This window comes from Poecilia latipinna, unplaced genomic scaffold (assembly GCF_001443285.1).
Source record: "Poecilia latipinna isolate Pla-1442-1.1 unplaced genomic scaffold, P_latipinna-1.0 Scaffold1039, whole genome shotgun sequence".
Classification (NCBI taxonomy): domain Eukaryota; kingdom Metazoa; phylum Chordata; class Actinopteri; order Cyprinodontiformes; family Poeciliidae; genus Poecilia; species Poecilia latipinna.
The window spans coordinates 179,431-201,362 of NW_015113655.1; the positions used below are offsets into that span (position 1 = coordinate 179,431).

Below are 21,932 nucleotides of genomic sequence, written 5' to 3' on the forward strand. Positions count from 1 at the left end.
GGGGGGGGGGTGGGGGGGGGGCTCCATATGGACATCTGCTCAGGGCCTCGAAAAGGTTTGGATCGGCCCTGCTCACAGTGGATAGAGTATCCAGAAATTTTACTCAAATAAGAATAATATTACTCAAGCATAAGTCAAAAGTATGGAGTAGTAAAGCTACTATTTAGATTCTTTTTCTTCTTCTTTTTTTTAATTACTCAAGTAAATGCAACTAGTTACAATCCCTATTAACGTACTCTTTACCGCCACCTTCAGGTGACTCTGTTCCAATTTATTAAATTATTAAAGGGTCTGTTTTCCCTCTTTTCATGTAAAGTTTTCAATGATTGTATCAGAATGTTCCTAAAACTTAATTTCTCACAATGTGTAAGCACCTCAGTGTAAATGATTACAAATCTTCAAAGTGCCTCAGCTAATAGGTTTGGCTTCAAACACCATCGCGGATTTCCCATGAGCCACCACTTGTAGCTTTACTGCAGTGCTATTTCTGCTCTGTGTGCATAATAAGGCCGTGTACTTATTTTTATAGAGTTGGATTAATACAGGGCATAAGGGACAGATCGCTTCAGTCTTAATCTGAGGTACATCACGGTGAAGAATGTACGAACGCCGGCGTTCGGGGGAGGGGAGCGGCCGCGGCGGTGAGAGTTGAGGAATGATCTCACGCAGCGATGCTCCATAAATCCCGCTCATAATTGTTTCCCTACTTGGTGTGCAGTCTTGCTCCATAAAGGTGCAAAGCCAAGGGTCCTTTAAATGTCAAGGGAGCGGCGCGCTGATGAATTACCTTTTAAAGATATCAGAGGGAAGCGCATTTCAGGTGAAAGATGAGGCCACGCCGGCGCTCCTGGGCCCCGTCTGACTGGGTGAGCGCGCCCTCCCACCACCTCCACCACCCAGGGGAAATTTGTCTTTTTATCAACTGTCCAGAGAAGTCGCAGCATATCCTTACTGAATAAATCAAAGAGAATTAGTTTGCTGTGTTCTCTTATCTCTGATGTGCCAGTTTCTCTGCAGAGATCACCTGCAGATATGCGTTCCCGTGTGCGGATGTGTGTTTTGGCAGATTTTCCCCGACGCTGCGGGAGGCAGCTCAAATGTGACTGTTTTAGTTTTGGCTAGCAGCATAAACACACACGGACCTCCTTCTGGCTCTTATCAGCCGGCAGTCGCACTGAATGAAGTGTTCAATACTAACTGTGTTAGGTTAGTTAAGTAGCAATGTGGGAAAGTTTTAAACCTGCATTCTTTAGATTTTACTTTGCTTTTGTGTAATCTTTTAAAATAATGTGTTAACATTTCTACTGGTTTTCTGAGTATTTTTTTCGTTGCACTTTGGCTGCTTGTTGACCTTGTTTAAATTTAAGCCACTCACTAATAAATCAAGCTAAATCAAGTATATTTGTGTAGCACATTTAAGCAACAAAGCAGTTCAAAACACCTTGCATCAACTTAAAAACATCATATAGTCACTAATTATGAATTATTTACGATTAAAATATTCAATACGTTTCAAATGGTCAGTGTTATGACAGGTCAAAGCAACTCGGCGTTTCAGCTGTTTTGCAGTTTTCTGGAAGTCAGAACTAAATCTAAATTACATAAAAAGGATTTATTTTTTTTGGACAAATTACCAAAAATCTTGAAAAGAAACCATTTTGGATCTTTATAAAAAAGACTTGTGATAAGGTTTAAAACTTTAACGTATTTTATCAGTTAATGCAGAATATAATAACCTATGACCAATTAAAAGATAAAACTTTTTTAGATCGTATGTCGGGTTTTAGTTGGAGTTTTTTACTGTTTTTGAAATTCATGATTTCTTTACTGACTGGTTACTACAATTGTAGCATTATTATAGTATAATAAAAGTGGGTTAAATTATTATTTATTCCCTCAACCCTGCAAGGATAAGCAGTTGAAGCTGATTGATTGATGGATATAGTTTATTGTTATGGTACACATGTGTCAAACTTGAGGCCCGTGGGCCAAATCTGGCCCGCTACAGCTTTGTATGTGGTCCTCTAGAGTCTAAACACTAATTCTGCTTAAATATTATGTTATCAATCTAATCAATGCAGTTTTTTATCTGCTTACTGCCAAATTATATCAATCAGTTCCTCCAGGTTCTTGAGAAGTAACGTAGAAATTCATGCAAAATCAACAAATCCCTGTTTTTTTGTGCTAATAATTGGGAGTTTATTGCAGATTTTTCTCAAAAATTGTCAAAAACTTTATTACTTGTACTAAGCAGCTGCATCAGCTTTAATTGATGTCAGATTGTAGTCCATGATCTTTACAGCGAGTAATAAAAACTTGCAGTTACTGTCATAAATAAGCACAAATATCTCAAATATTTCCAGATTAATACCAAAAACACTTTGATTTTATTGCAAAAAATCACAAAAAGTATCATGAAATCCCAGAGGGACTGAAAAGTTGTTCAATAATATTATTTAATTTTAATAATTCATTGATATTTTTAGAAATTTGTGAACAGGTTTTATCAATACATTCTGGCAGAACCTGCCCTGTGAGATCTTGATTTGGCCCAAAACGATAATGAGTTTGACACCCTGTTATAGTTTATTGTTAGTGGTTATTTATTCAGGTTTAGATCAAACTGGAAATGTTGGTTCAATCATTTCCCTCACAAATATTTAGAGCACAGACATCACAAGTCAGAAGATTTTATGCTGCAAATGTGGTGACACTAAAAGCTTCACTAATGTGTCTCCGTAGCTCCGACCGTTTGGTTCTTCACGCCATCTGGACTCTTGGCGAATGTAAACACTGAGTTATGAGGGGTGAAGCTCTTTCACTTTCTCGTTCTGGGAGTTTGCAGTGAATCACTGGCATGAATCCTTTTGACATGAATCATCAAACAGCTACAGAGGCAAAACTTATGGAAATATGTTTTCATCATAAATCACCAATTGTGTTGCGGTCAATAGCTTTTACAAAACATATTTGAAAATGTTAGAATTTGATCAATATTTTTTGGGGTGTTTTATTAGATTTTGTTCAGTTGGTTGATTTTTAGACTTCTGATTACATGGGTTAGAAATTTCCCCTTTCCTTTCTGTAGAGCAGCCACTCACTCACGTTGATTTTTTTGTTTCTTTCCGTCAGTCATCCGTTACCCCCTCTCTAGATCGGTCTTTAAGTTTCTGCTCACTTGTAGAGCTGTTTCTAACCTCCTCCGCTCCTCCTTTGTGCTCCTGTCTTTAAATTTTGAAGAAAAACACATCTAGGAGCTCCCCTCGGTGATGGCGGCAATTTGGCTTTCACACACTCATGTCCTCCAGATACTGTTTTGGCTGTGTGTTTGTTGTTGTGTTGTTTGTTTTTGCACTCTGATAGACAGTAATAATGCCAAGCTCTTTTTAGATGCTGCAATTTGGTAAATTTTACATGTCTGAACATGGCTTCCTGGTGGAAAAATAAGCAAATAAATTAGCGATTGGGTGATTTTGTGCCTGACTATATTTTTACAACGTGACCTTTCAGCGGACAAGCAGAATGAGAAAATACTCGTTGCCCATTTGCTACCTTCAGACCAAAGTCTCGTCAGAAACGCTGCAGTAATTGGAAGCATGGGAAAAGTGGATAATGATCGTTTATTTGTGTAAAATTAAAACGCAGGGTTGAGAAAAGCTGGACTTGTCTGTTCTGAGGCTTATCTAGCTTTGGTTGGCTGAGTAATTAAATCAGAGGAGCGAGTGAAGTTCTCCGCAGCTCAGCGCCTCTTCTTGTTTCCTCTTTAATCAGGTGGCTATTAAACCTCTGATTGCACTCCCGTCTTCTGACTTTGGCTTGGCGATTAAGCACAGACTGAAAGCATTTGCAGTGTCTGGATGTGTTTGTGTGTTTCCATGTCGTGTGTCGTTGAAGGGATTTATTAGAATAGAAAAAAAAAATAAAATAACCGAGACTACAAGTGGAAGGAAAATAAGGACTGTGCAAAGTAGAAGTCAGAGAGTTGAATATTGATGCGGTACTTGTGTTATTCACCACTTACTGTTGAACAGGTGATGAAGGCTTTATTCTGCATGCACACGCGTTTCCAGATGCCTAAAATCTTATTTTTTTTAAAACTTAAATGGAAGGTAGCTTGATACTTTATAACTCTTAACCCAAAGTCCATCCCAGACTAAACCAGTCCCCAGTTCAGGCTTAATCTCATACGGTTGAGATTTTTATGCTGATTTATCCAGTGAGAAGAAGTGATATTGTCTGAGAGCAGCACCTCGGAGACATAGCAAACAGGCACCCTATGGAGAGATTTAAAAGCGCTATGTGCTGAACCAAGCCGGCCTGTAATTCTCCACAATGTTGAACAAAACTGTAGTTTTACTCCTAAGGATTTAAGTGAACCACAGTAACGGAATCAGAATAATAATTCAACGATATTGTCTGTAACACTAAAACTTTATCAGCGTCTCAGCAGTTCGTTTTCCCCCAACATGTTTCACGTTGGGACCCGTTTGGAAAAGCATTTCCTCTCGTTTTGTCCCATTTGCTACTGATGGAAAACAGAAATTTTTAAATCATTGTGAAATAAAATGACTCACTCCATCCTTTTTCTGTTTTGCAATAAGCAGCTGCACATTGTAAAACATTTGAAGGTGGCTTTAACTTGAAAATGAAATTTAAGTTAAAAGAGAAAATTGTTTTGGTTTTAACTCAGAAATTAAAGTTCATGAAGTTGATTTAACAACACGAGACGAGTTTTCTAAACATTGTTTTTAAGTTCTTTAATCTTGAATTGTGAGTTTTAACTTAATGCTGCAATTTAAACCAAATTATTATTTCACAATATGCAAGAAAATAACTGCTCTCAACTAGTTAGAGCCACATTTTTTTATTATTTTCACTCACATTACCAAGCTAAGATAAATCCTTATTTTATTTTAGAATAATTAAAATTCTTGTTTCATATTAAATAAAGAAGATTTCTGATCTGGTGATGAATTTTATTAAAAATCCCAATGAATTCTGCTAGAAACATTTTGTGTGAACAGGAGTCAGATCAATGTAACGCACTTTCATCTCAGGAAGCAAAAACAAGCCGCTAAGCACTATGGGAAATAGTTCCCACTCCTGTCTTTTTCTTCTTTCAGTTTTTTTAAGTACTAACCTAAAAACTCTAGTTTTCTCAACTCATAATAAAAAGTTAGCACAACTTACTATACTATAAGTTCATCTTTCACAAACTCACATTCAGGCTCAAAATCCAAAACTCACTCAATTTATTTGACGCAACTAAATGCTAAATGCTGAAATGTTTTACAGTGCACAGCCATCCGTCGTGTTCTTGTTGAAAATGGAAAAAGTCATTTTTTCACCATGCCATACCAACTTTATTTATAAAGCACTTTAAAACAACCACAGCTGATATAAAGTGCTTTTAAACACTAAACAAAACCAGAAAGTCCAATTATGATTTATCTGTTTCATAATTATAATATTTAAAGGTTAAAAATGTTATGTTCCCTCTATAAAATGGCTGCCATTGCAGGAGCACACGCAGTAACTTTACTGCTTTAAACAAACAGCCACAGATTTCTTACCAGACCTGCAGAAAAAGTTGCAGTAGTTTGCTGTCCGACCTGCAGCAGATTCCTCCGCCTGCTGTGAGCGACGTGCAGGATGACCCTCCTTCAAGGTGATCTCCTCTGCGTGCGCCGCAGAGATCACACAGATTAGACTAATGCGGCGCTCAGGCGGCGCTGCTGGCCTGAGGTTCCTGCATGCATCCATGCTGATGCTCTCAACCCACTTCTGCTGGCAGAGACAAGGTTGTTCACCTCAACCTTTGGCTTATTTACAGAGATAAACCTGGAGCTTTGTTGGTTTTTATTGACCAGTGTCTTTGTAGCATATTTTAGTATTTTTTATTTGGGATTTTTAACTAGATTTTAACACAAAATTTAAAAAAAGGAGAGAACTAAAATGCAAAAATGGGAAGGTGTAAAAATACATTTATTAAGATCAGAAAACTAACTGAGCTTGTAATAGTTTGAACAAATGATTAATACTGTTATAACATTAAAAAAGTCAAGTTTTCAGTCAAATTTTAAATAACTTTTCACAACAGAAATGTAATAGAAAGTTTATGAAAAGTGTTATCACCACTTTTATTAAATAAATTGTTCTCCATGTTTACAATTATACAGAAACAAACTTTTTTAATGCAACTTATTTTTATTAATTTACAATTTTTTTCTTTTAGAACAAAGTGATGAGTTGATAATAATAATAATAATAATAATAATAATAATAATAGCACATTTTAAACAAATGTTACTAACTGCTTCATATTAAAACAAATTAATTAAAACATCCTAAATGACACAACACAAAAGATACACCCAATCAATTAAAATACATAACAATGTAAGACAAAGTATAGTAATAAAAATACAAAATGATTCAAATATTAAAAGCCTTATTATGTAAGTACCTGTAAGTTTTAATTCAATCACTTGAACGAAGTCAATGAAAAAAACATGTCTAATATTTGCTATTTTCACCGGCCTGCTTTATTCCCAAATAAAAAAATATATATATATATAATATATATATATATATATATATTTTTTTTTTTTTTTTTTTTCTTATTTTTGTTTGCAGACATGCTTCATAGTTCCAGGCTTGCCTTGTAGTCTGTAAACAACTTAAATCTCAAATTACTTTGAGGTGTTTTTTAAAGCCTAAACTCTGTTATTTTGGAGCTTATTGTATATCTGTAATCTTCTTTCTTCTGTAGCGCCTGTGATCCTGAATGAGCTCAACTGGACGCAGGCTCTGGAGCGAGTCTTCATCGAAAACCGGCGCGAGGACAGCTCCCTGCGCTGGCAGGTGTTCGGCAGCGCCACGGGCGTGACGCGGTACTACCCAGGTAGGCTCCATCGGGTCGACACTCTGGCCTCTGCTTCATGGCAAGATAAAGTCTAAATGAATCCATCTGGTTCTCCGCTGCAGAACGTCTTATCAGCCTCCTGTGCTAGTGGCTTGATGGAGAGAATTAAATTATGATTACTTTGATCTGATCTGGTGGAAAATGTCCGACAGTGAGAGGATTATTTGAACTTATTTTCTTGCTCTCTGCAGCCACTCCTTGGAGGGCGCCCAACAAGATTGACCTTTACGACGTCCGCAGAAGGCCATGGTAGGAATGAACTCCATGTTTAGTAGCTTTTACCTTCCAGATTGTTACAAGAAGGATCTACTGGAGATTTTATACGTGGGGATACAGAATTATACGGATGTCATGCTTTTAATAACTGATTTTCTGGCTCTCCATAAGAAATTGGCTCATTCAAATTCTGATAAAATGTGAAGGACCTTTAAAGCTTGGCTTTAATATGGCTTTTATGCTGTTGTTACTCCCAGATAACTTGTAAAGTTTTCATCTTTAAATGAATTGAAATGCCCTGAGAACTTTTTGGAGGAATGTTGAATTTGTCCTGCAGGTTAGAGAAATTAGTCCAAACATTAAAACAACAATGAAAGTGGTGAGAATGGTGAACTCTAAAGTACTGTTGTATCATTGTGTTGAGCTTTCTGGAGACGAAACACAATCATTCAGCAGCTCCAGATTTGGTCATTTTAAAGGTTATAAAATTACTTAATCATTATAATCTGCCCAATTATTTAGACAGCAAACACATGTGAATGCCAACTTTTACTATTTTTTTTTCAGTTTCAAGTTATTAAACTACCTAAAATAGCAATTTAGCTAAAAATCTTCTGGTTCCGATAAAAATATACGTTTCAAGAAGTAAAATTAACTTGCATGTATAATTCTTTCAGCCAGCATGGATTAGCCAATATTCTCAAATAAATCAAAACATGAGCACCCAGTTCATGATTTTAAAAATCACTGGTGCTTTTTGTTGTAAAATCTTCAAAACCTCAGAAAATAATGAAATTAAAAATCCTTAAATTAATTTGACATTCTTGAATATGTACAGGAACTGTATTTTGACTTCTGGACAGAACCTGGCCATAAGATTACTTAGTCATTATAATCTGCAAAACACATATGAACATGCACTTTTTTAAAATTGACCAATTAGTGTTATACAATAACATGACAAACTGACAAAAAGCGAAAAGGGGTATTGATCTACAAAATAATCAACCAGATAATAGAATGAGAAACGGCAACAAAAGTAAAATAACCAAACAAACAAGAAGATATGCATTAAAACAAATACATTCAAATTGAAACACAGGAGGAGAGGAAGATTTTATAATTATATATGTTTTAGCTTTATTTATCCATTCATATGTATGTTTTGTAATCTTGGGTTCAGAAATGTTGTTTATTATGCATATAAAAAAGCCTTTTCCTGACCTGTATGTAAGTGACGACAGACAGACATAAGGAAAATCTGGCTGGGAAAAAAAGTAAATAAAAATGAGGCCATTCACCCACTTTACCCTCTTCACACACCCACCCACGGGTTTCTGTCCACCCTTTACACTTTCAATCTACCTGCAGCTGTCACATCGGTTTTGTGGCAGCCCTGCCTGTTGCCTGGTTACAGGTTGGAGTGGAGTGGACATAATCATGACAGCGGTGTTGATTAGACCTGACCCCATTTTCCATCTCGGTCTCCGGCCGGTTTAAATTGAGTGGCTGTTTGAGGTCAGGCCAGAGAGCTTGCACTGAACAAACACACAGGACAAACTTTCAGTTGTGTTATTATTGTTTTTATTAAGCAAATATTCAATCTGTACACTAAGCTGAGCTTTGAGAGAGACTGAAAGTGGAAGAAAACTGGTGGTAGATAAATGTAAAACATTAAGTTTTAAAGGTTTGAGCAAATAGAAAACACTGAATTGATTTATTATTTATTGTCATAGATGTCCAACTTTCTACTAAAACTGTTTGTTTTCTTACAGCACATTCAAGCCATTTGAAGCATAAACTCAGAACATACACTAAGTGATCATCTGTATATTCAATCAATTAATCAATGACGTCTATTTAGCACAAGGCAATTCAAAGTGCTTTACATCATAAAAACACAAAGATAAAAAGTCATAAAAAACATCATTCAGTCACAGTTAAGAAACCAGCAATGTTTTATTTATTTTACATTACATTTTGTCATCAGTACACATCAAATATATTGGTCAGTGCTTCAGGGTTTTTTTTAATCTTCATAATTATAGATTATTTCATTAAAAGTAAAGTAAAATGGTTCGACCTTTATTATCTCTTATTTTGTAAGACATCAGAGTCAAATTCATGCAAACAGATTCTTTTATTGCATCAGTCCATGTCAGACTGTGCTTGTAATTAAGTAATAAATAAATAAATCACTTAGCACTGTTTTTACAAGCATGAAACCAACAAGGCTTCCCTCTGACAACTTAATTAAGTTAACAGCAGACAAAAGTCTCCTTCGTGCTGCACTGTCACTTGAGGCTTCGCCGTGAACATGCAAACTGCTGTAAACAGAAACTGCGGCGCTGAAGGACAAGTTCGAACATTAATCCTGTCTCTCATCTGTCAGCTCAAAACCCAAACTACACCGGAGCTTAATTCCTGTGAGTGTTGTGACCGGAGACGGGAAGAAACAATGGATGGGAAGGATGAGCGGAAGCGGCTTGTGTGACGAGGAGAGACGGAGGAAGAGGCGATTTTTGTTCTCTGCAGAGGGACACCTTGTCACCTCCGTGGCCCTCCATGTTTGTCACTGTCATTGTGTTGAGCTTTTCCTCATGTTGGACTCAGAGGTGCTCCTGTAGCCCGTTGCTTAGCAACCTGTGCCAAAGCGTAGCGGAGCGGAGTAGTGGGGCGCGCGGGAGGCGGGGTCATGATGTGTCAGGTCAGGCTTGTGTGATTATAGCCTAACATGCTGCTTTCTTGACTGACATTCGCTGAGGAGGTCGAACAGTCGCGGGAACATTTGGTTGGGGTCAGGCGAGGTCGTCGAATGTGTCTCTGTGATATCAGAGGAGGCCAGCATCCTTCAGAGTGACAGTGACATGAATAGCACTTTCAATGTCTGCATAAGACGTGAACAGATCACATGCATAAAGCATAAAATCAGTTTTACATTCCCACTTGTTGCAAAGATTGTTGCTGTTTTTATCCATCTGTTTTGGTTGGTTGAGGTTATTTTAGATTCACTACATGCAGATTTTTTGATTTTACTCTTTATAGCTATATGTTTGAGTAAAATTAAGATTGTTTTTGTTTTATTAACTACTGATAACATGTCTGAAATTCCAAGCAAAAATTACACATTTAAAATATGAAGATCTTATTGTATTAAACAAGACTTAAAATTTTGAAGTAGTTGATTTTTAATTTTACTTTGATAGGCCTGGTTCTTCAATATTGAATTGATTATTTCTTTATTTATTCAATCCTGGGACAAAAAGGATATAAATCAGTTCACATTTACAATAAAAAGTATTCAGACAGTTTTATTTTAGTTTTTTTTTTTCTTAATTACAATTGGATGGATATCAGTCTGAAAACTAGAAAAGCAAATCAGTGACCTGGATGCAACATTGTCACAGAAATAGACAGTAAAATTGGGAAGCTTAAGCTTAAAACATGTGAAATAAAACATTTAGGTGCTCTGATTAAAGGTATTATTATAACTTTTGATGATGAACAGGACAGAGCAGTACCTCTCTTATATGTGTGAGATCTGACAGATGTGTAAAACCTCCACATCTGTCAGATCTCATTGGTCGATAAGCAAGATAGATGCTGCAAGCAGATTGCAGCAGATCTAATCACATGTTTCTGTCTAGATTGATGCAGACCTGTAGCTATCCTCCGTTTGTCAAAGCTGCAGTCTGGTTGTAGTCTGGTTGCCATGGAGGAAGTTGTTGCTGTTTGTTGGATCGTAAGCTTTAACTGGTTCCAGTCGACAGTTTCTTGTCTGACCAGGTGGGCTTTAAAAAATGAAAAATCAGATTTTTTTCCCTCCCTTCCGCTCTTCCAGCAGCTCCCTCGAGAAAATTAATGATCCAGTCATTGCACTTAATTGCCACCAATTACAGTGACATTAAATATTAACATTATTCATTGTTATGTCTGTTCTTTTCACCAAAGGAAGCAAAGCAGAGGGTAAGGCGAGGCAGAGGAAAGAGAAAGGGAAAATAGAAAGAGGAATAACAAGAGAAAAGGCATGGAGTCCTGTTAGCCAAGCGTTGCAAAGATCCCATTACCTCCCAGGTTCACAACAGCATGTAGGCTATATCACATATTGATTTCTTCAAAAAGTCAATCTGACCTCGTCACAAATATTATGACTGCTGGTCAGTCCCTGAAGCCGAGGCTCCCTAAAACACTATTCCCAATATCCCGAGCCCGGAGCCTTGCCTCCTCCTTTCATTCCCTTTTTCACCCCACTTCAGGTGGACGCTGAGTCAGAGGACATCACTGTTGTTGTTGCTGAAGGTGACACAAGGCTGTAAGAGTTTTACCACAAGATTAAAGTGCATCAAGGGCTGCAATTGTCTGCGAATGGGGTTGCATGAGAAATACTCAAAAAGCGGAGAAGTTGAAAGAGAGAACATTTTGCACATTCCTCGACACATGAAAATACAGAAATTTGAACGGTGGCAGCAATGCTTCCAGTAATCAACACAAAGTTGAATAAATAAGCAGCAGACAACATCTCTGTCTCCTGCAGGCTCTCTGGGAACTGTCCCCCTATATTTTTATCTTAATTCAATCTCAATTCGCCTTGCACATCCACAGGAGCACTAAGAGAGCAGCAGTCCATAAAATAATAAGCCCATCAGCACAGCACAAATTCACACACTCGCTCTCTCACTGCGCTCTATAGCGTCTCCCCATTATTTGGTGCTTACTGTCCTCACATCTTTTGTAAACGATGCATTCATGTCAAAGCATGCTCACCGTGTGCACACCCATGATTACCAGTAAAAACCACCGCAATTCATATCAACAGCAAGCTTCTCTATAAAACATGGCCCAACCATCCCATGCATCTGTTGCATGTTCCTAAAAATGCTTTAGATTATTCCCTCCGTTTAAATGTAACGCTCAACACTTTGCAGAATGGGTCAGGGTGCATAAACACAATCTCCTGCGAGAGAGTCGGCCCCCCCAGCGCAGTTAATGTATTGATTGTACAGCGCTGGGCTGTGATAAAACTATTTCATGAATTCCAATGAGACTCTTTTACCTGACTGTTACAAAAGCAGCGAACTGCAATCACCGCAACGCAGAATATGTTGTTGTGTTCATCGCTTGTATAATGCATTTCTTTTAGATTTAATTTGGTGGAGGTTCGGGGGGAGTCATGAGGGAGGGGGAGGCTGTGAATGTAGCCGCTTTAATCTCGTCTCTCTCGGAGCGATACCTTATTCTGCCTTCAGTGTAAAGAGCACACGTTGGCTGCATGTGTGTACCAGGCCTTATCTAGATCAGAGATGTTGTCACAAACAGATCTGGTACGTTGGGAACCCTTTTATATTACAAAATGCGTGATATGTTTTAGAGTTTGTTAGTATTTTATGGTTATACAAGCTGAGGATGCAGATATGTGAGGAGCTGGGCTTTTTTTCCCAACATTTTTAATGAAGGATTTCCCTGTTTAATTGCATAATTCTGCTATTATTGCCAAAGTAATGTAAGCAGTTGGAAAATAATGCAAAAATCTTTCCTATTGTTGATTTCTGTGAAAGTGTGGTATTCCTTGGCTTTTATTGATATCTTGCTGTGTTTATTTTTCCATCATACATCTTAAAATAAAACAGATATATGAAAAATAGTCTCAGGGTTTATTCCATCTAGATAAAATTGCTGATCTCTCCACCGCATTGAAAAAGGAGCAGCAATGACAGAAATCTGTTGGGGATCCAATACTTCTCGATGACATCACAAGCCAACATTAAATATCTGGCCATGAATTTTTAAAACAATATAAATGCATTTCAGCATGTTTTAAAATCCATCTAATGCTGTTGCATCTGGATTGTGACTTTACTATACGTAGGGTAGGGCTGAACAATAAATCAATAACAATAAACAACATGATATATATGTCTTGGTGCTCGCTGCCTTGTTTGTTTTTATGTCTAAATACAGTGTCAGCAAGCTGTTTCACCTGTGAAGGGCTCCTAAACATTAGATCTACTGCCTCACTGATTTACTGCCTGTGTTTTTAGCATCTGTGGCAGATTTAGTGCATCTCTTGACTAAAAGGGTTAGGGGTTCTTGTGCGGCTTCGCAGACGGGGACCACGGACTCCGTTACCTGGGATTTTTCTCTCTAACGTTCACTCACGTGGATGCATATTTTTCTCACATGCATACACATTTTTTTTTTTCCATATTTCATTTCAGTATTTATTTTTGCATCAATACATCAAAACATTTTCCTGACCTGTGAGCTTGTTTACTGGCAATGGCAATAAAACTGATTCTGATTCCGATAGACACATGATCGAGATCAATAGAGTACACATCTGATAGAATATTCAACATTCAGTAAGAATATTCCCTGAACTCTGAACCAGAACCACACAGCATTCTGGGAAATGTAGGCAGAGGAAAGGCTTTAGCTGCTCAACTGTGAGCTAATCAAGGTTGGTGGAATCAACTCACTCTTTGGTTACCTAGCAACAACCTGCTGGGTAACAAGAGCTTTCAAGTTCCCCCCAAACTTTGGTTACCTAGCAACAACATAGAGTAACTTGAGCAGCAGCAGTTTAAGGTTTCACCACTTTGTCTCATAACTTCCTAAAAATAAACAACGGTGTGAAGAGAAAAATGTGGATAAAAGAGGAAAGGTTACATCACCAGTTTGGCTGGATTTCAGATATAGAAAAAAAAAAAAAAAGTAAATCAATAGTTATCAATACCAACCGATATGGAACGCTGATATTGTGATACGTTTTTCAGCCATATTGTCCAGCCCTAACCCTAACGTAAGCTGATGGTGCTTCAGGAAATCTGTCTTTATCTCAGTAAAACATTTCTCCTTTAGCTACTAGATTCACAGTTATGGTCTTTAGAAAGCAAGTAAAAGATTTTGATGCAAAAGTCAAATTCAAAAATACTTTATTGATCCCAAAAGGAAATTAAATGTTGTTGTAACTCATTAATTCAAAGTCTTCAAAGAGTTATTGTCGACAGTAGTGGCTGTTGGCAGGAAAGAGCTCTTGTAGCAGTCTGTGTTACAGTGAGTTTGAAGAAGCCACTGACTGAAGACACTCTGTTTTCCCAACAGTTTCATGAAAAGGATGGTCAGGGTTGTCCATAATTTCATTGAGCTTATGAAAAATCCTTCTTTCCATCTATGGTCTGCTGCATCTGCCTTTCGGTAAACATGTTACTAAGATTAAATTAATCCACTAGATTGACAGGAATACTGCAAAAACCGAATGATGCTGTTAACTACTTATGTATTGCAAGCTGGATTCATTAATTAGCTCACTGGAGATGTGACTTGTGGTTTTCAGTAAGGATTACTTAAAAAAAAAAAAATCACTGGAGGTGTACCATGACTCAACTTGTAATTAGCGTGTTATGTCAACCTAAATCTTGATCCAAGATTTTTTATAATGAACCGTGGCACTGATATAAAGTCTCAGATGGCAGTTGTTTATCTTCTCTAATTGGCGCATCAGAACAAACAGGAGCTGACACGTCATTATGTGAAATACAGCGGCCATGTCTGAAACAGGATACTGCTCTTGATGGCTCACTGGCAGTGATGAGTTGTTCTTTGTAACCTTTAGTGGATGGTAAAAAGCTGAAAGGCTGGGTCCGCTGCCTGCTGGGGACTGAATGGGCGAGCGGGCTCGGTTCAGCACCAGCCAGGCCCATCTGCTTGTCACCTGGCCTTGGCATGCAGGAGACTGGGTAATGACAGGGAAAGAATGGCATCAGGGGGCAGGAGCCGAGAGGTAATTACAGACTGGAATCCATGCAGAAACGACACATCTGGATCCGCGAGTCAAAAACGTGGTGAATTATACCCGGATACCAGCCGCAGTTTGTGATTTTTATCCGTCAGAAGTGCGATATCGGGTCCGTAGACTGAAAATCCTTGATTCTATATCCCACTTCCTCTGATCTTGATGTTGTCCCGCTCAGAGGCAGAGACAAAATTCAGTCGCACTTCAGGCGACGAGGAAAAAAATAAAACGGGGCCGTTGCCGATATGCCAGGCCAATCTGTGTGGAAGATCAGCCATGGCAGCACTATATAGCTTTGACTCATGCCTTACTCTTCTTACTCCATCACGGCTCACACATTTCTCTTAAACCCTATTACCACTGATCAATGCTGCCTCTTTCACAGCTGCAGAGAAATGATCTGCTTGAAAGTAATATCTCCTCAGCATATTTTAGGTGTGCAGCCTGCATAGTTCTTTAGTCTGAGATTGTTGCAATGGTGGAGATGAAGATGACCTGTAATGACATGGTAATGAAAGCCCGCATTGCCTTATAATTAACATTTAACCCCCTCCAAAATAAGTTGAATTCCCATTAAACGACCATTCTCCTCGATGAGAAGTAGACTGACCAAGGAAGTTAATGAAATCTCGCAGTTGGTCTGCGAGCATCAGCCGTTACCAAATGACCCTCCTTTAATCTCCAGACGAGGTGACTCTGTTTGGGAGCCTCGGGGAGTTGAGACGTGTGCCTCATTCTGACCGAGCTTTCCGTCCCGCATCGATGATCGCTTTCACAAATTCGGTCTGCTAAAAAGAAAGCGGCCCCCGCCGCGTGGAGTCTCAGGTCCTTCCTCCGCCCTCTCCCTCACTGCCTTGAATTAAGATTTCAGTAATTAAATTGATAAAAGTCATGCACGCCTATATGCCTCATGGTTCCAGACCTGATTTCTGTCGCCACACAGAAGTGGAAAGCTGTGGAAGTTCTACCTTTGATGTAGCATTCTTTATTATTGAACATAATTGGATTCTCACTCCTCCATCTTCCTCACTCTCTCTCCATCTCCCTCTTATGTACACACACATATATTTTGCCTATATTCGCTACCAGCTGAGCTCAGTTATTGACCTCATATGAAGCAGCCCCTGTTTCTCCTGAGATTTCCACTTAAGCTTTTCACCAAAGTGGTTTGAGCAGACCAGGCAATGAGATGTCAACACAGGTCAGGGGTCACTCAGCAGTTTAGAGTGCCGCCTACTGGGGCTCCGTCGCTCAAACCTCCGTATCAGCCTGGCCGAGCGAGCGAAAAGAGCCTCTTTGGCCCGCGGGCAGCTGGCTTCCCTCCGCACTCAGCAGAACGGCCGATAATCAGCAGAAAGAGACCCCTGATGATTGCTCTGGCTCTGCCTAAGACGGCTGCTAACTGCTCGCCTGCTCACTTCCTCAGAATGTCAAACTAAGACTCACATCTGAGACAACCCTCCCCTCCGCCGCCGAGCTGCAGAAAAGCTCCGGCTGTCCATCCATCTTAGCTCTCTTTGTATCGCTGGCAAATGCGAATTTAATTGCCACTGGAAGAGACTGAAGGGATTTCTGATTTCCCTCTGTATGTCATCCTCTATCAACAGTGTTCAGATGTTACATGCGCCGGCTAGTTCATCACCGTCTCTGTCCGGTGAGCTTACACACATCGTTGGGAAGGTGCTTCGTTTAACAATCTGAAGCAGCAGCAGGGTCGCCGCCAGACTCAATGACGTATTTGACACCCAGCTGAAGAGCCGGCGAAGGGAACGGAACGTCGGCTGCCTTATTTTACTGAAATTACTCAGGTCAACGTGGGCTTTCATGCCAGCTCCACTTTGGCTGTTCCTTGACAAGTAATTTTTAGCTGAGTGGATAGGTGAGGTTTTACTAGTTTCCCAGTTACAACTAAACGGTGCAAAGGGACTTTGGTCTTGCAGGTGTTGTCTATGAAAGTCCTAAGCATGTTTGAATAATAAAAAAAAGAAAACAAGTTTTCAATGAGAGAGAGAGAGAGTTGGCTTTTGGCATTCCCTTTGAGAAATATCACTTAATCTGAGAGTGCACCAATAAATTGGCCCTGATTACCTTTATTTTGGGAGATTGGTGATTGGACGATACTTAGATGTGAAGTCGATCTTATCCAATGATCTTATCTCCCTCGATGAAAGTCTAAAAATCAACCACTGTCCTGTTTTGCTTTCCCGTGAGAGAAGTTTGACTGACAGAACCAACCAAAAGTTCATGCCTGCATGTTTCCAGTTAGCAATAGTCACCCCGCTGTTACAAAATCAGCAACTTTCTTGCTTTATTCAGCAACATTTCAGACAAAAACATTTGGTATTGGCCAATATTAGAATCGGCAGGTCAGGCTTTTTTAAAGCCTGATCCGGGAGCTGAGGCAGGTACATTCAAAGTCGCGGCACGATTTGAAGAGTTTGATGCGTCGAGCATGTCCGACAAATAGGCCAGCAACGGAAAACAGCGGCTAGAGCAATGTTGATGCATCTGGCGCCTTTGACGCGCCTCCAGATAGACTTTGAATGTAAACCAGACGCATGAAACACTAAGTGTGGAGCGAAATGTCAAGCATCTGCATTCAAAGTGCACATGCGTTGAACTTGAAGTGTCGGACGAGTTTTTGATGCGCGTATTGTGTTTGGTGTGAACGCACCATTAAGAACTTCTTCATAATACGTTGCTAAGCAACCATAAACGTCCATGTAAGTTGTTTATATCCAGTGAGGGAATGTACTTAAGTAAATTTTTTTCAAGTTATCAACATTATCCTATTATGGCTCCCTGTTGAAAAGGCAGCATTCTGTGAAGAGCATAACTAATAATAGTCCTGCTCTATCCACATTCTCCCACCTGAGCAGGGGATCTCTGCAGCTCCCCTAGAGTTATCATGCTTTTCTGATTGGTTTTCTCCTTTACCAGTCAGTTTGGTTGGACAGCCATGTCTTTGTACAACTTTCCATTTGCGTTTAGCTCTTTCCACTTTCAGATGATGGATTTAATTGAGTCCCAAAGGCCATTGTTTGCACTTGATTTTATTTGACTGTATCAGAGAAAAGGGAGCTTTTTAGGTTTTTAGCTGTGAATAATGTTTAAAAGCATGTCTAATTTTCCTTCCAATCCACAAGTATGTAGAATTGTAATGAATTATGGACAATTATGTGAAAAAGTTAATGTAGTATGAACAGCTTTGCAAGGCACCGTATATAAAAGTTACTCTAACAATCCCCCTGTCTTTTAATTAGCATCAGAAAAAAGGAGGTGTAGTTATCCTACCCTTAAATAAATGTGACTTTGTGTAAAGTTCCCCTGAAATTTCTTCTGTCATTAATGCCAAAATAGAAAACAAATCTCTATAATTAAGCAGCTTTTAAGATTGCTGTTTAGTGTAATACAGTCTAAATATCTGAGACATTTTACACATTCAGCCTTTGTTTAAAGGGATGATTGCACTTTTAACAGTATAATAACGCTGATAATATGGTGTTAAAGATGTGTTTGTTGGGCCCATTACAAGGGCCATCTCCACATTTACTTGAAGGCTTTTACAGTTCACTGCAGGCTATTGTGCCAGATGTGTTGCTACATGCTGAAACCATCAACTAGTAATTACTCCGGCTTATGCAACAATTATTCAGACCAGGCTCTGGTATTCACTGAAGAGGACTATCTGCATTGAAGTCAGCCAACAGCGGCTGTAGCCAACACTGAAGTATATAACAACTTATTAACTCTTCTAAGCACATAAGCCTTTTCACTATTCTGTAGCTTAAGTGGGCTCAGCTATGGCTGCTCCGTACTATTATGACTGGGCTCATTGTGACGCTGGCCTCTTTCTTCAGTGCAATTTTCAGAGATTATGGGAACAAATTAAAGTCCTTTCTTTGCCTCTTTTGTGCAGGTATATCCAAGGTGCATCGTCTCCAAAGGACATGGTCATCATTGTAGATGTGTAAGTATTTCACTTTTCCCTCACCTTGTCCCTGGATCCAGCAGAGATTATCGCCTTCAAAGGACACCAGTGCCACCTGTTGGTGTGAGGGGAGGCGAAAGTTTAAGACGATGATTGCTTCTTATCCTCTGACCTTTAAGCCTTACATCCTGATTTATTGGTTCAGGTAAACCTTCAAGATGTGGGAGAGAAAAGTGACATTGGACAAGTTAAGAACCAGAGGACTTAAATATGCAAGCTGAATGTGATTTATTATGAGAAATGTAGTTATTAAAGTATTTTTTTCTCACTCAAACACATTCATATTTCTTTCTTTCACATTTATTTCTTTATGGATAATTGTTTAGCATTAAATTATATTATCAACCTTAAAAACTGACATAAAAGAGATTGATTTCTAAATTATAATATTTTGAAAATTTAAAGAACACACATAAATATTCTGTGTAATTTAACCTTTATTTTATATTTGTAATTTGTCCATTTCAGTTATAGCAGTAGATTTATATATACAGTTGTGGATAAACTAAGAGCCCACTGCACTGAACCCCACTGAAAACCTCCTGGCTTTTCCACCAAATATTTATTTCTGAACTCTTCTTGAGTTAAAACATCAGCATTGTTGTTTCTAAATGAATATGAACTTGTTTTCTTTGCATTATTTGAGGTCTGAAAGCACTGCATCTTTTTTGTTATTTTGACCATTTCTCATTTTCTGCAAATAAAAACTAAACTTTTAGTTGGAGTTTCAGACATGCTGTCAGTTGTTCATAGAATAAAAGAACAATGTTCATTTTACTCAAACATGTACTTATAAAGAGTAAAATCAGAGAAACTGATCACTTTTAGTGGTCTCTTATTTTTTTCCAGAGCTGTATATACATGTATATTATATAATATATACATGTATATATTGCATGTATAATGAGAGAAATAATAGCTATATGGACAAATCTACTACTTATCATCACTTCTTTTTATCGACTCACTACAGTTTAATTGGGATTATTTTACTTTTTTAGTTGATCTTATTCTACATCTTATCCTTTATTTGCATCCTCATCATCAACTCATCAAAGAATAAAAACTGGATCAAGGGGGGAATTAGATGCAAATGGTAGTAAAGTTCCAACTTATAACCTGTAAAGCAAGAAAACTAATTTTAATATTTCTGCATGTTTCTGAGCGTCGTCGTCTCTTTGCTTTCTGCAGGAGCGGCAGTGTCAGCGGACTCACTCTGAAGCTCATGAAAACCTCCGTCATAGAGATGCTTGACACGCTATCAGACGATGACTATGTCAATGTGGCGAAGGTACGTCGAAGCTATAAAGTCATTATTCCCATTATTATAATGACTCACTACTGCAAGTGATATTACTGCCAGTATTTGCAGTTTTTATTTGGCGGTTTCTAATTAAGCTGGGAGTCATTAGGCGCAACAGTGGGCTCATTCTGTCCCCACTTGTTTATTTGCGGTGGAAACCACGTCTCTCCTCTATTTGCTCTTCCTACATTTATGTCCATATAGGATTGTGTCCATCTGTGTCTTTCTGTCACTGCTGATCACCAGGTTTTCTATTACTAGAACTAATATGTGTGGGAATATGATTGCTATTCTATTCTGCAGGGCAGATAACACACAAAACCTGCTTTCTGCATTGCAAACACACACACACACACACACACACACACAGACTCCCTCACCACACCACACCAAGCAAGCAGACGTGTATGTTTGTCGACTCTCTTCGGTAATCCTCCATAATCCATTGCTTTTAGCCACTGTATGCCCCTAAATCCCATCTCCAAGAGCAAGAAATGAGCATGCTAATCTGGGTGGGAACGCATCTGATTTCCACCACTGTGAAGGAAGTGAGGGATTACACAAGCCTGCTGTGAATTATTTGCACAACGCAAAACGCATTAATGACATGAGAAATTACCCCCAAATTATCACCAAACACCGACTTCTGCATCTCCGTTTTTCAGGACTTTAAAGATGTTACTTCTGACATCAATTTAGATACAACGATGATTGTTTTTTTCTATAAATTTGGGCTCCTGAACAGGCAGGTTTGGATAAGTATGGAACATATTTGTATTTCCATACTTAATTTTCTGTTAATAAATGTTTATCTTCTTTCTTTCAGCTTCTGTCTTTCCTGATTTATTTCTGTCCTTCCTTTCTTCTCATTCATCAAGTCTTATTGCTTTTCATTCCTGTTCTTGTCTTTCATTCTTTCCTTTCTTCTGTTCTTCCTTCATCATTCCTTCTTTGCAGCTTTCTCTCCTACTTTTCATATCCTACCCACTGCTACTGTGTCCTTCCTTCTTTCCTTCCTTTTGTGAGTTATTCCCTCCTTCTTTGTGCCCCTCCTTTCTTTACTAAATACCTCTTTCTATTTTCCTTCCTTGTGTCAGAACTCTTTCTCTTCAGTCCTTTCTTCCTTCATTTTTTTCATCTTACTCTATCTTCTTTCCTTTCCTTACTCCATTTATTTTTGTCCAACTTCTGTTCCTGCTATCCTCCTTCCATCTTTGTTCCCTTTATTCCCTATTTGTGTATTTTCTTCCTTTTTTATGTAGTTATCATTTTTTCGTCCTTTCCCTGTCATTTTTTCTTTCTTTGCATCCTCATTTATTTCTTTCCTTCCATCTTAATCTCTCTCCTCCCTTTCTTCTTTTCTCCTTTGTTTTTCCTTGTGTCCTTCCTTTCTTCCTGTCTGTTTGACACTCTTCCATCTTCTTCCTTGTCTCCTACTTTCATTTGTTCTGTTATTTCTGTTCTCCGTTTTCTAATTTATTTCCTTCCTTCCTCATGTCCTCATTCCTCGCACCCCCATTTCCTTCCTTCCATCATTTATCATTGAATCCTTCTTTCTTTCCTTCCTTCCTAACTTACTTCTTTCTTTCCTTCCTTCCTTCCCCCTTTCATTCCTTGCAGTCTGGTTTTTCCTTCTTCCTACCATTTCTTATTGTGCCTTTCCTTTCTTTTTTCTTCTGGCCTTCTGTAATTTTGTCCTTCCTTC

At 38.6% G+C, this 21,932-nt stretch overlaps 1 protein-coding gene across 4 annotated transcripts in view; it reads left to right on the forward strand.

Annotated features, from left to right (window-relative positions):
* The window catches only part of LOC106959036 (voltage-dependent calcium channel subunit alpha-2/delta-2-like), a 210,323-nt gene that overhangs the window by 167,521 nt on the left and 20,870 nt on the right, over window positions 1–21,932 (forward strand). For all 4 annotated transcript variants that reach the window (XM_015051294.1, XM_015051295.1, XM_015051296.1 and 1 more), the window contains 4 exons: window positions 6,773–6,904; window positions 7,117–7,174; window positions 18,853–18,903; window positions 20,116–20,215. In XM_015051294.1, coding sequence (XP_014906780.1) covers window positions 6,773–6,904; window positions 7,117–7,174; window positions 18,853–18,903; window positions 20,116–20,215 — 341 coding nt within the window. The remainder of the gene's footprint in view (window positions 1–6,772; window positions 6,905–7,116; window positions 7,175–18,852; window positions 18,904–20,115; window positions 20,216–21,932) is intronic.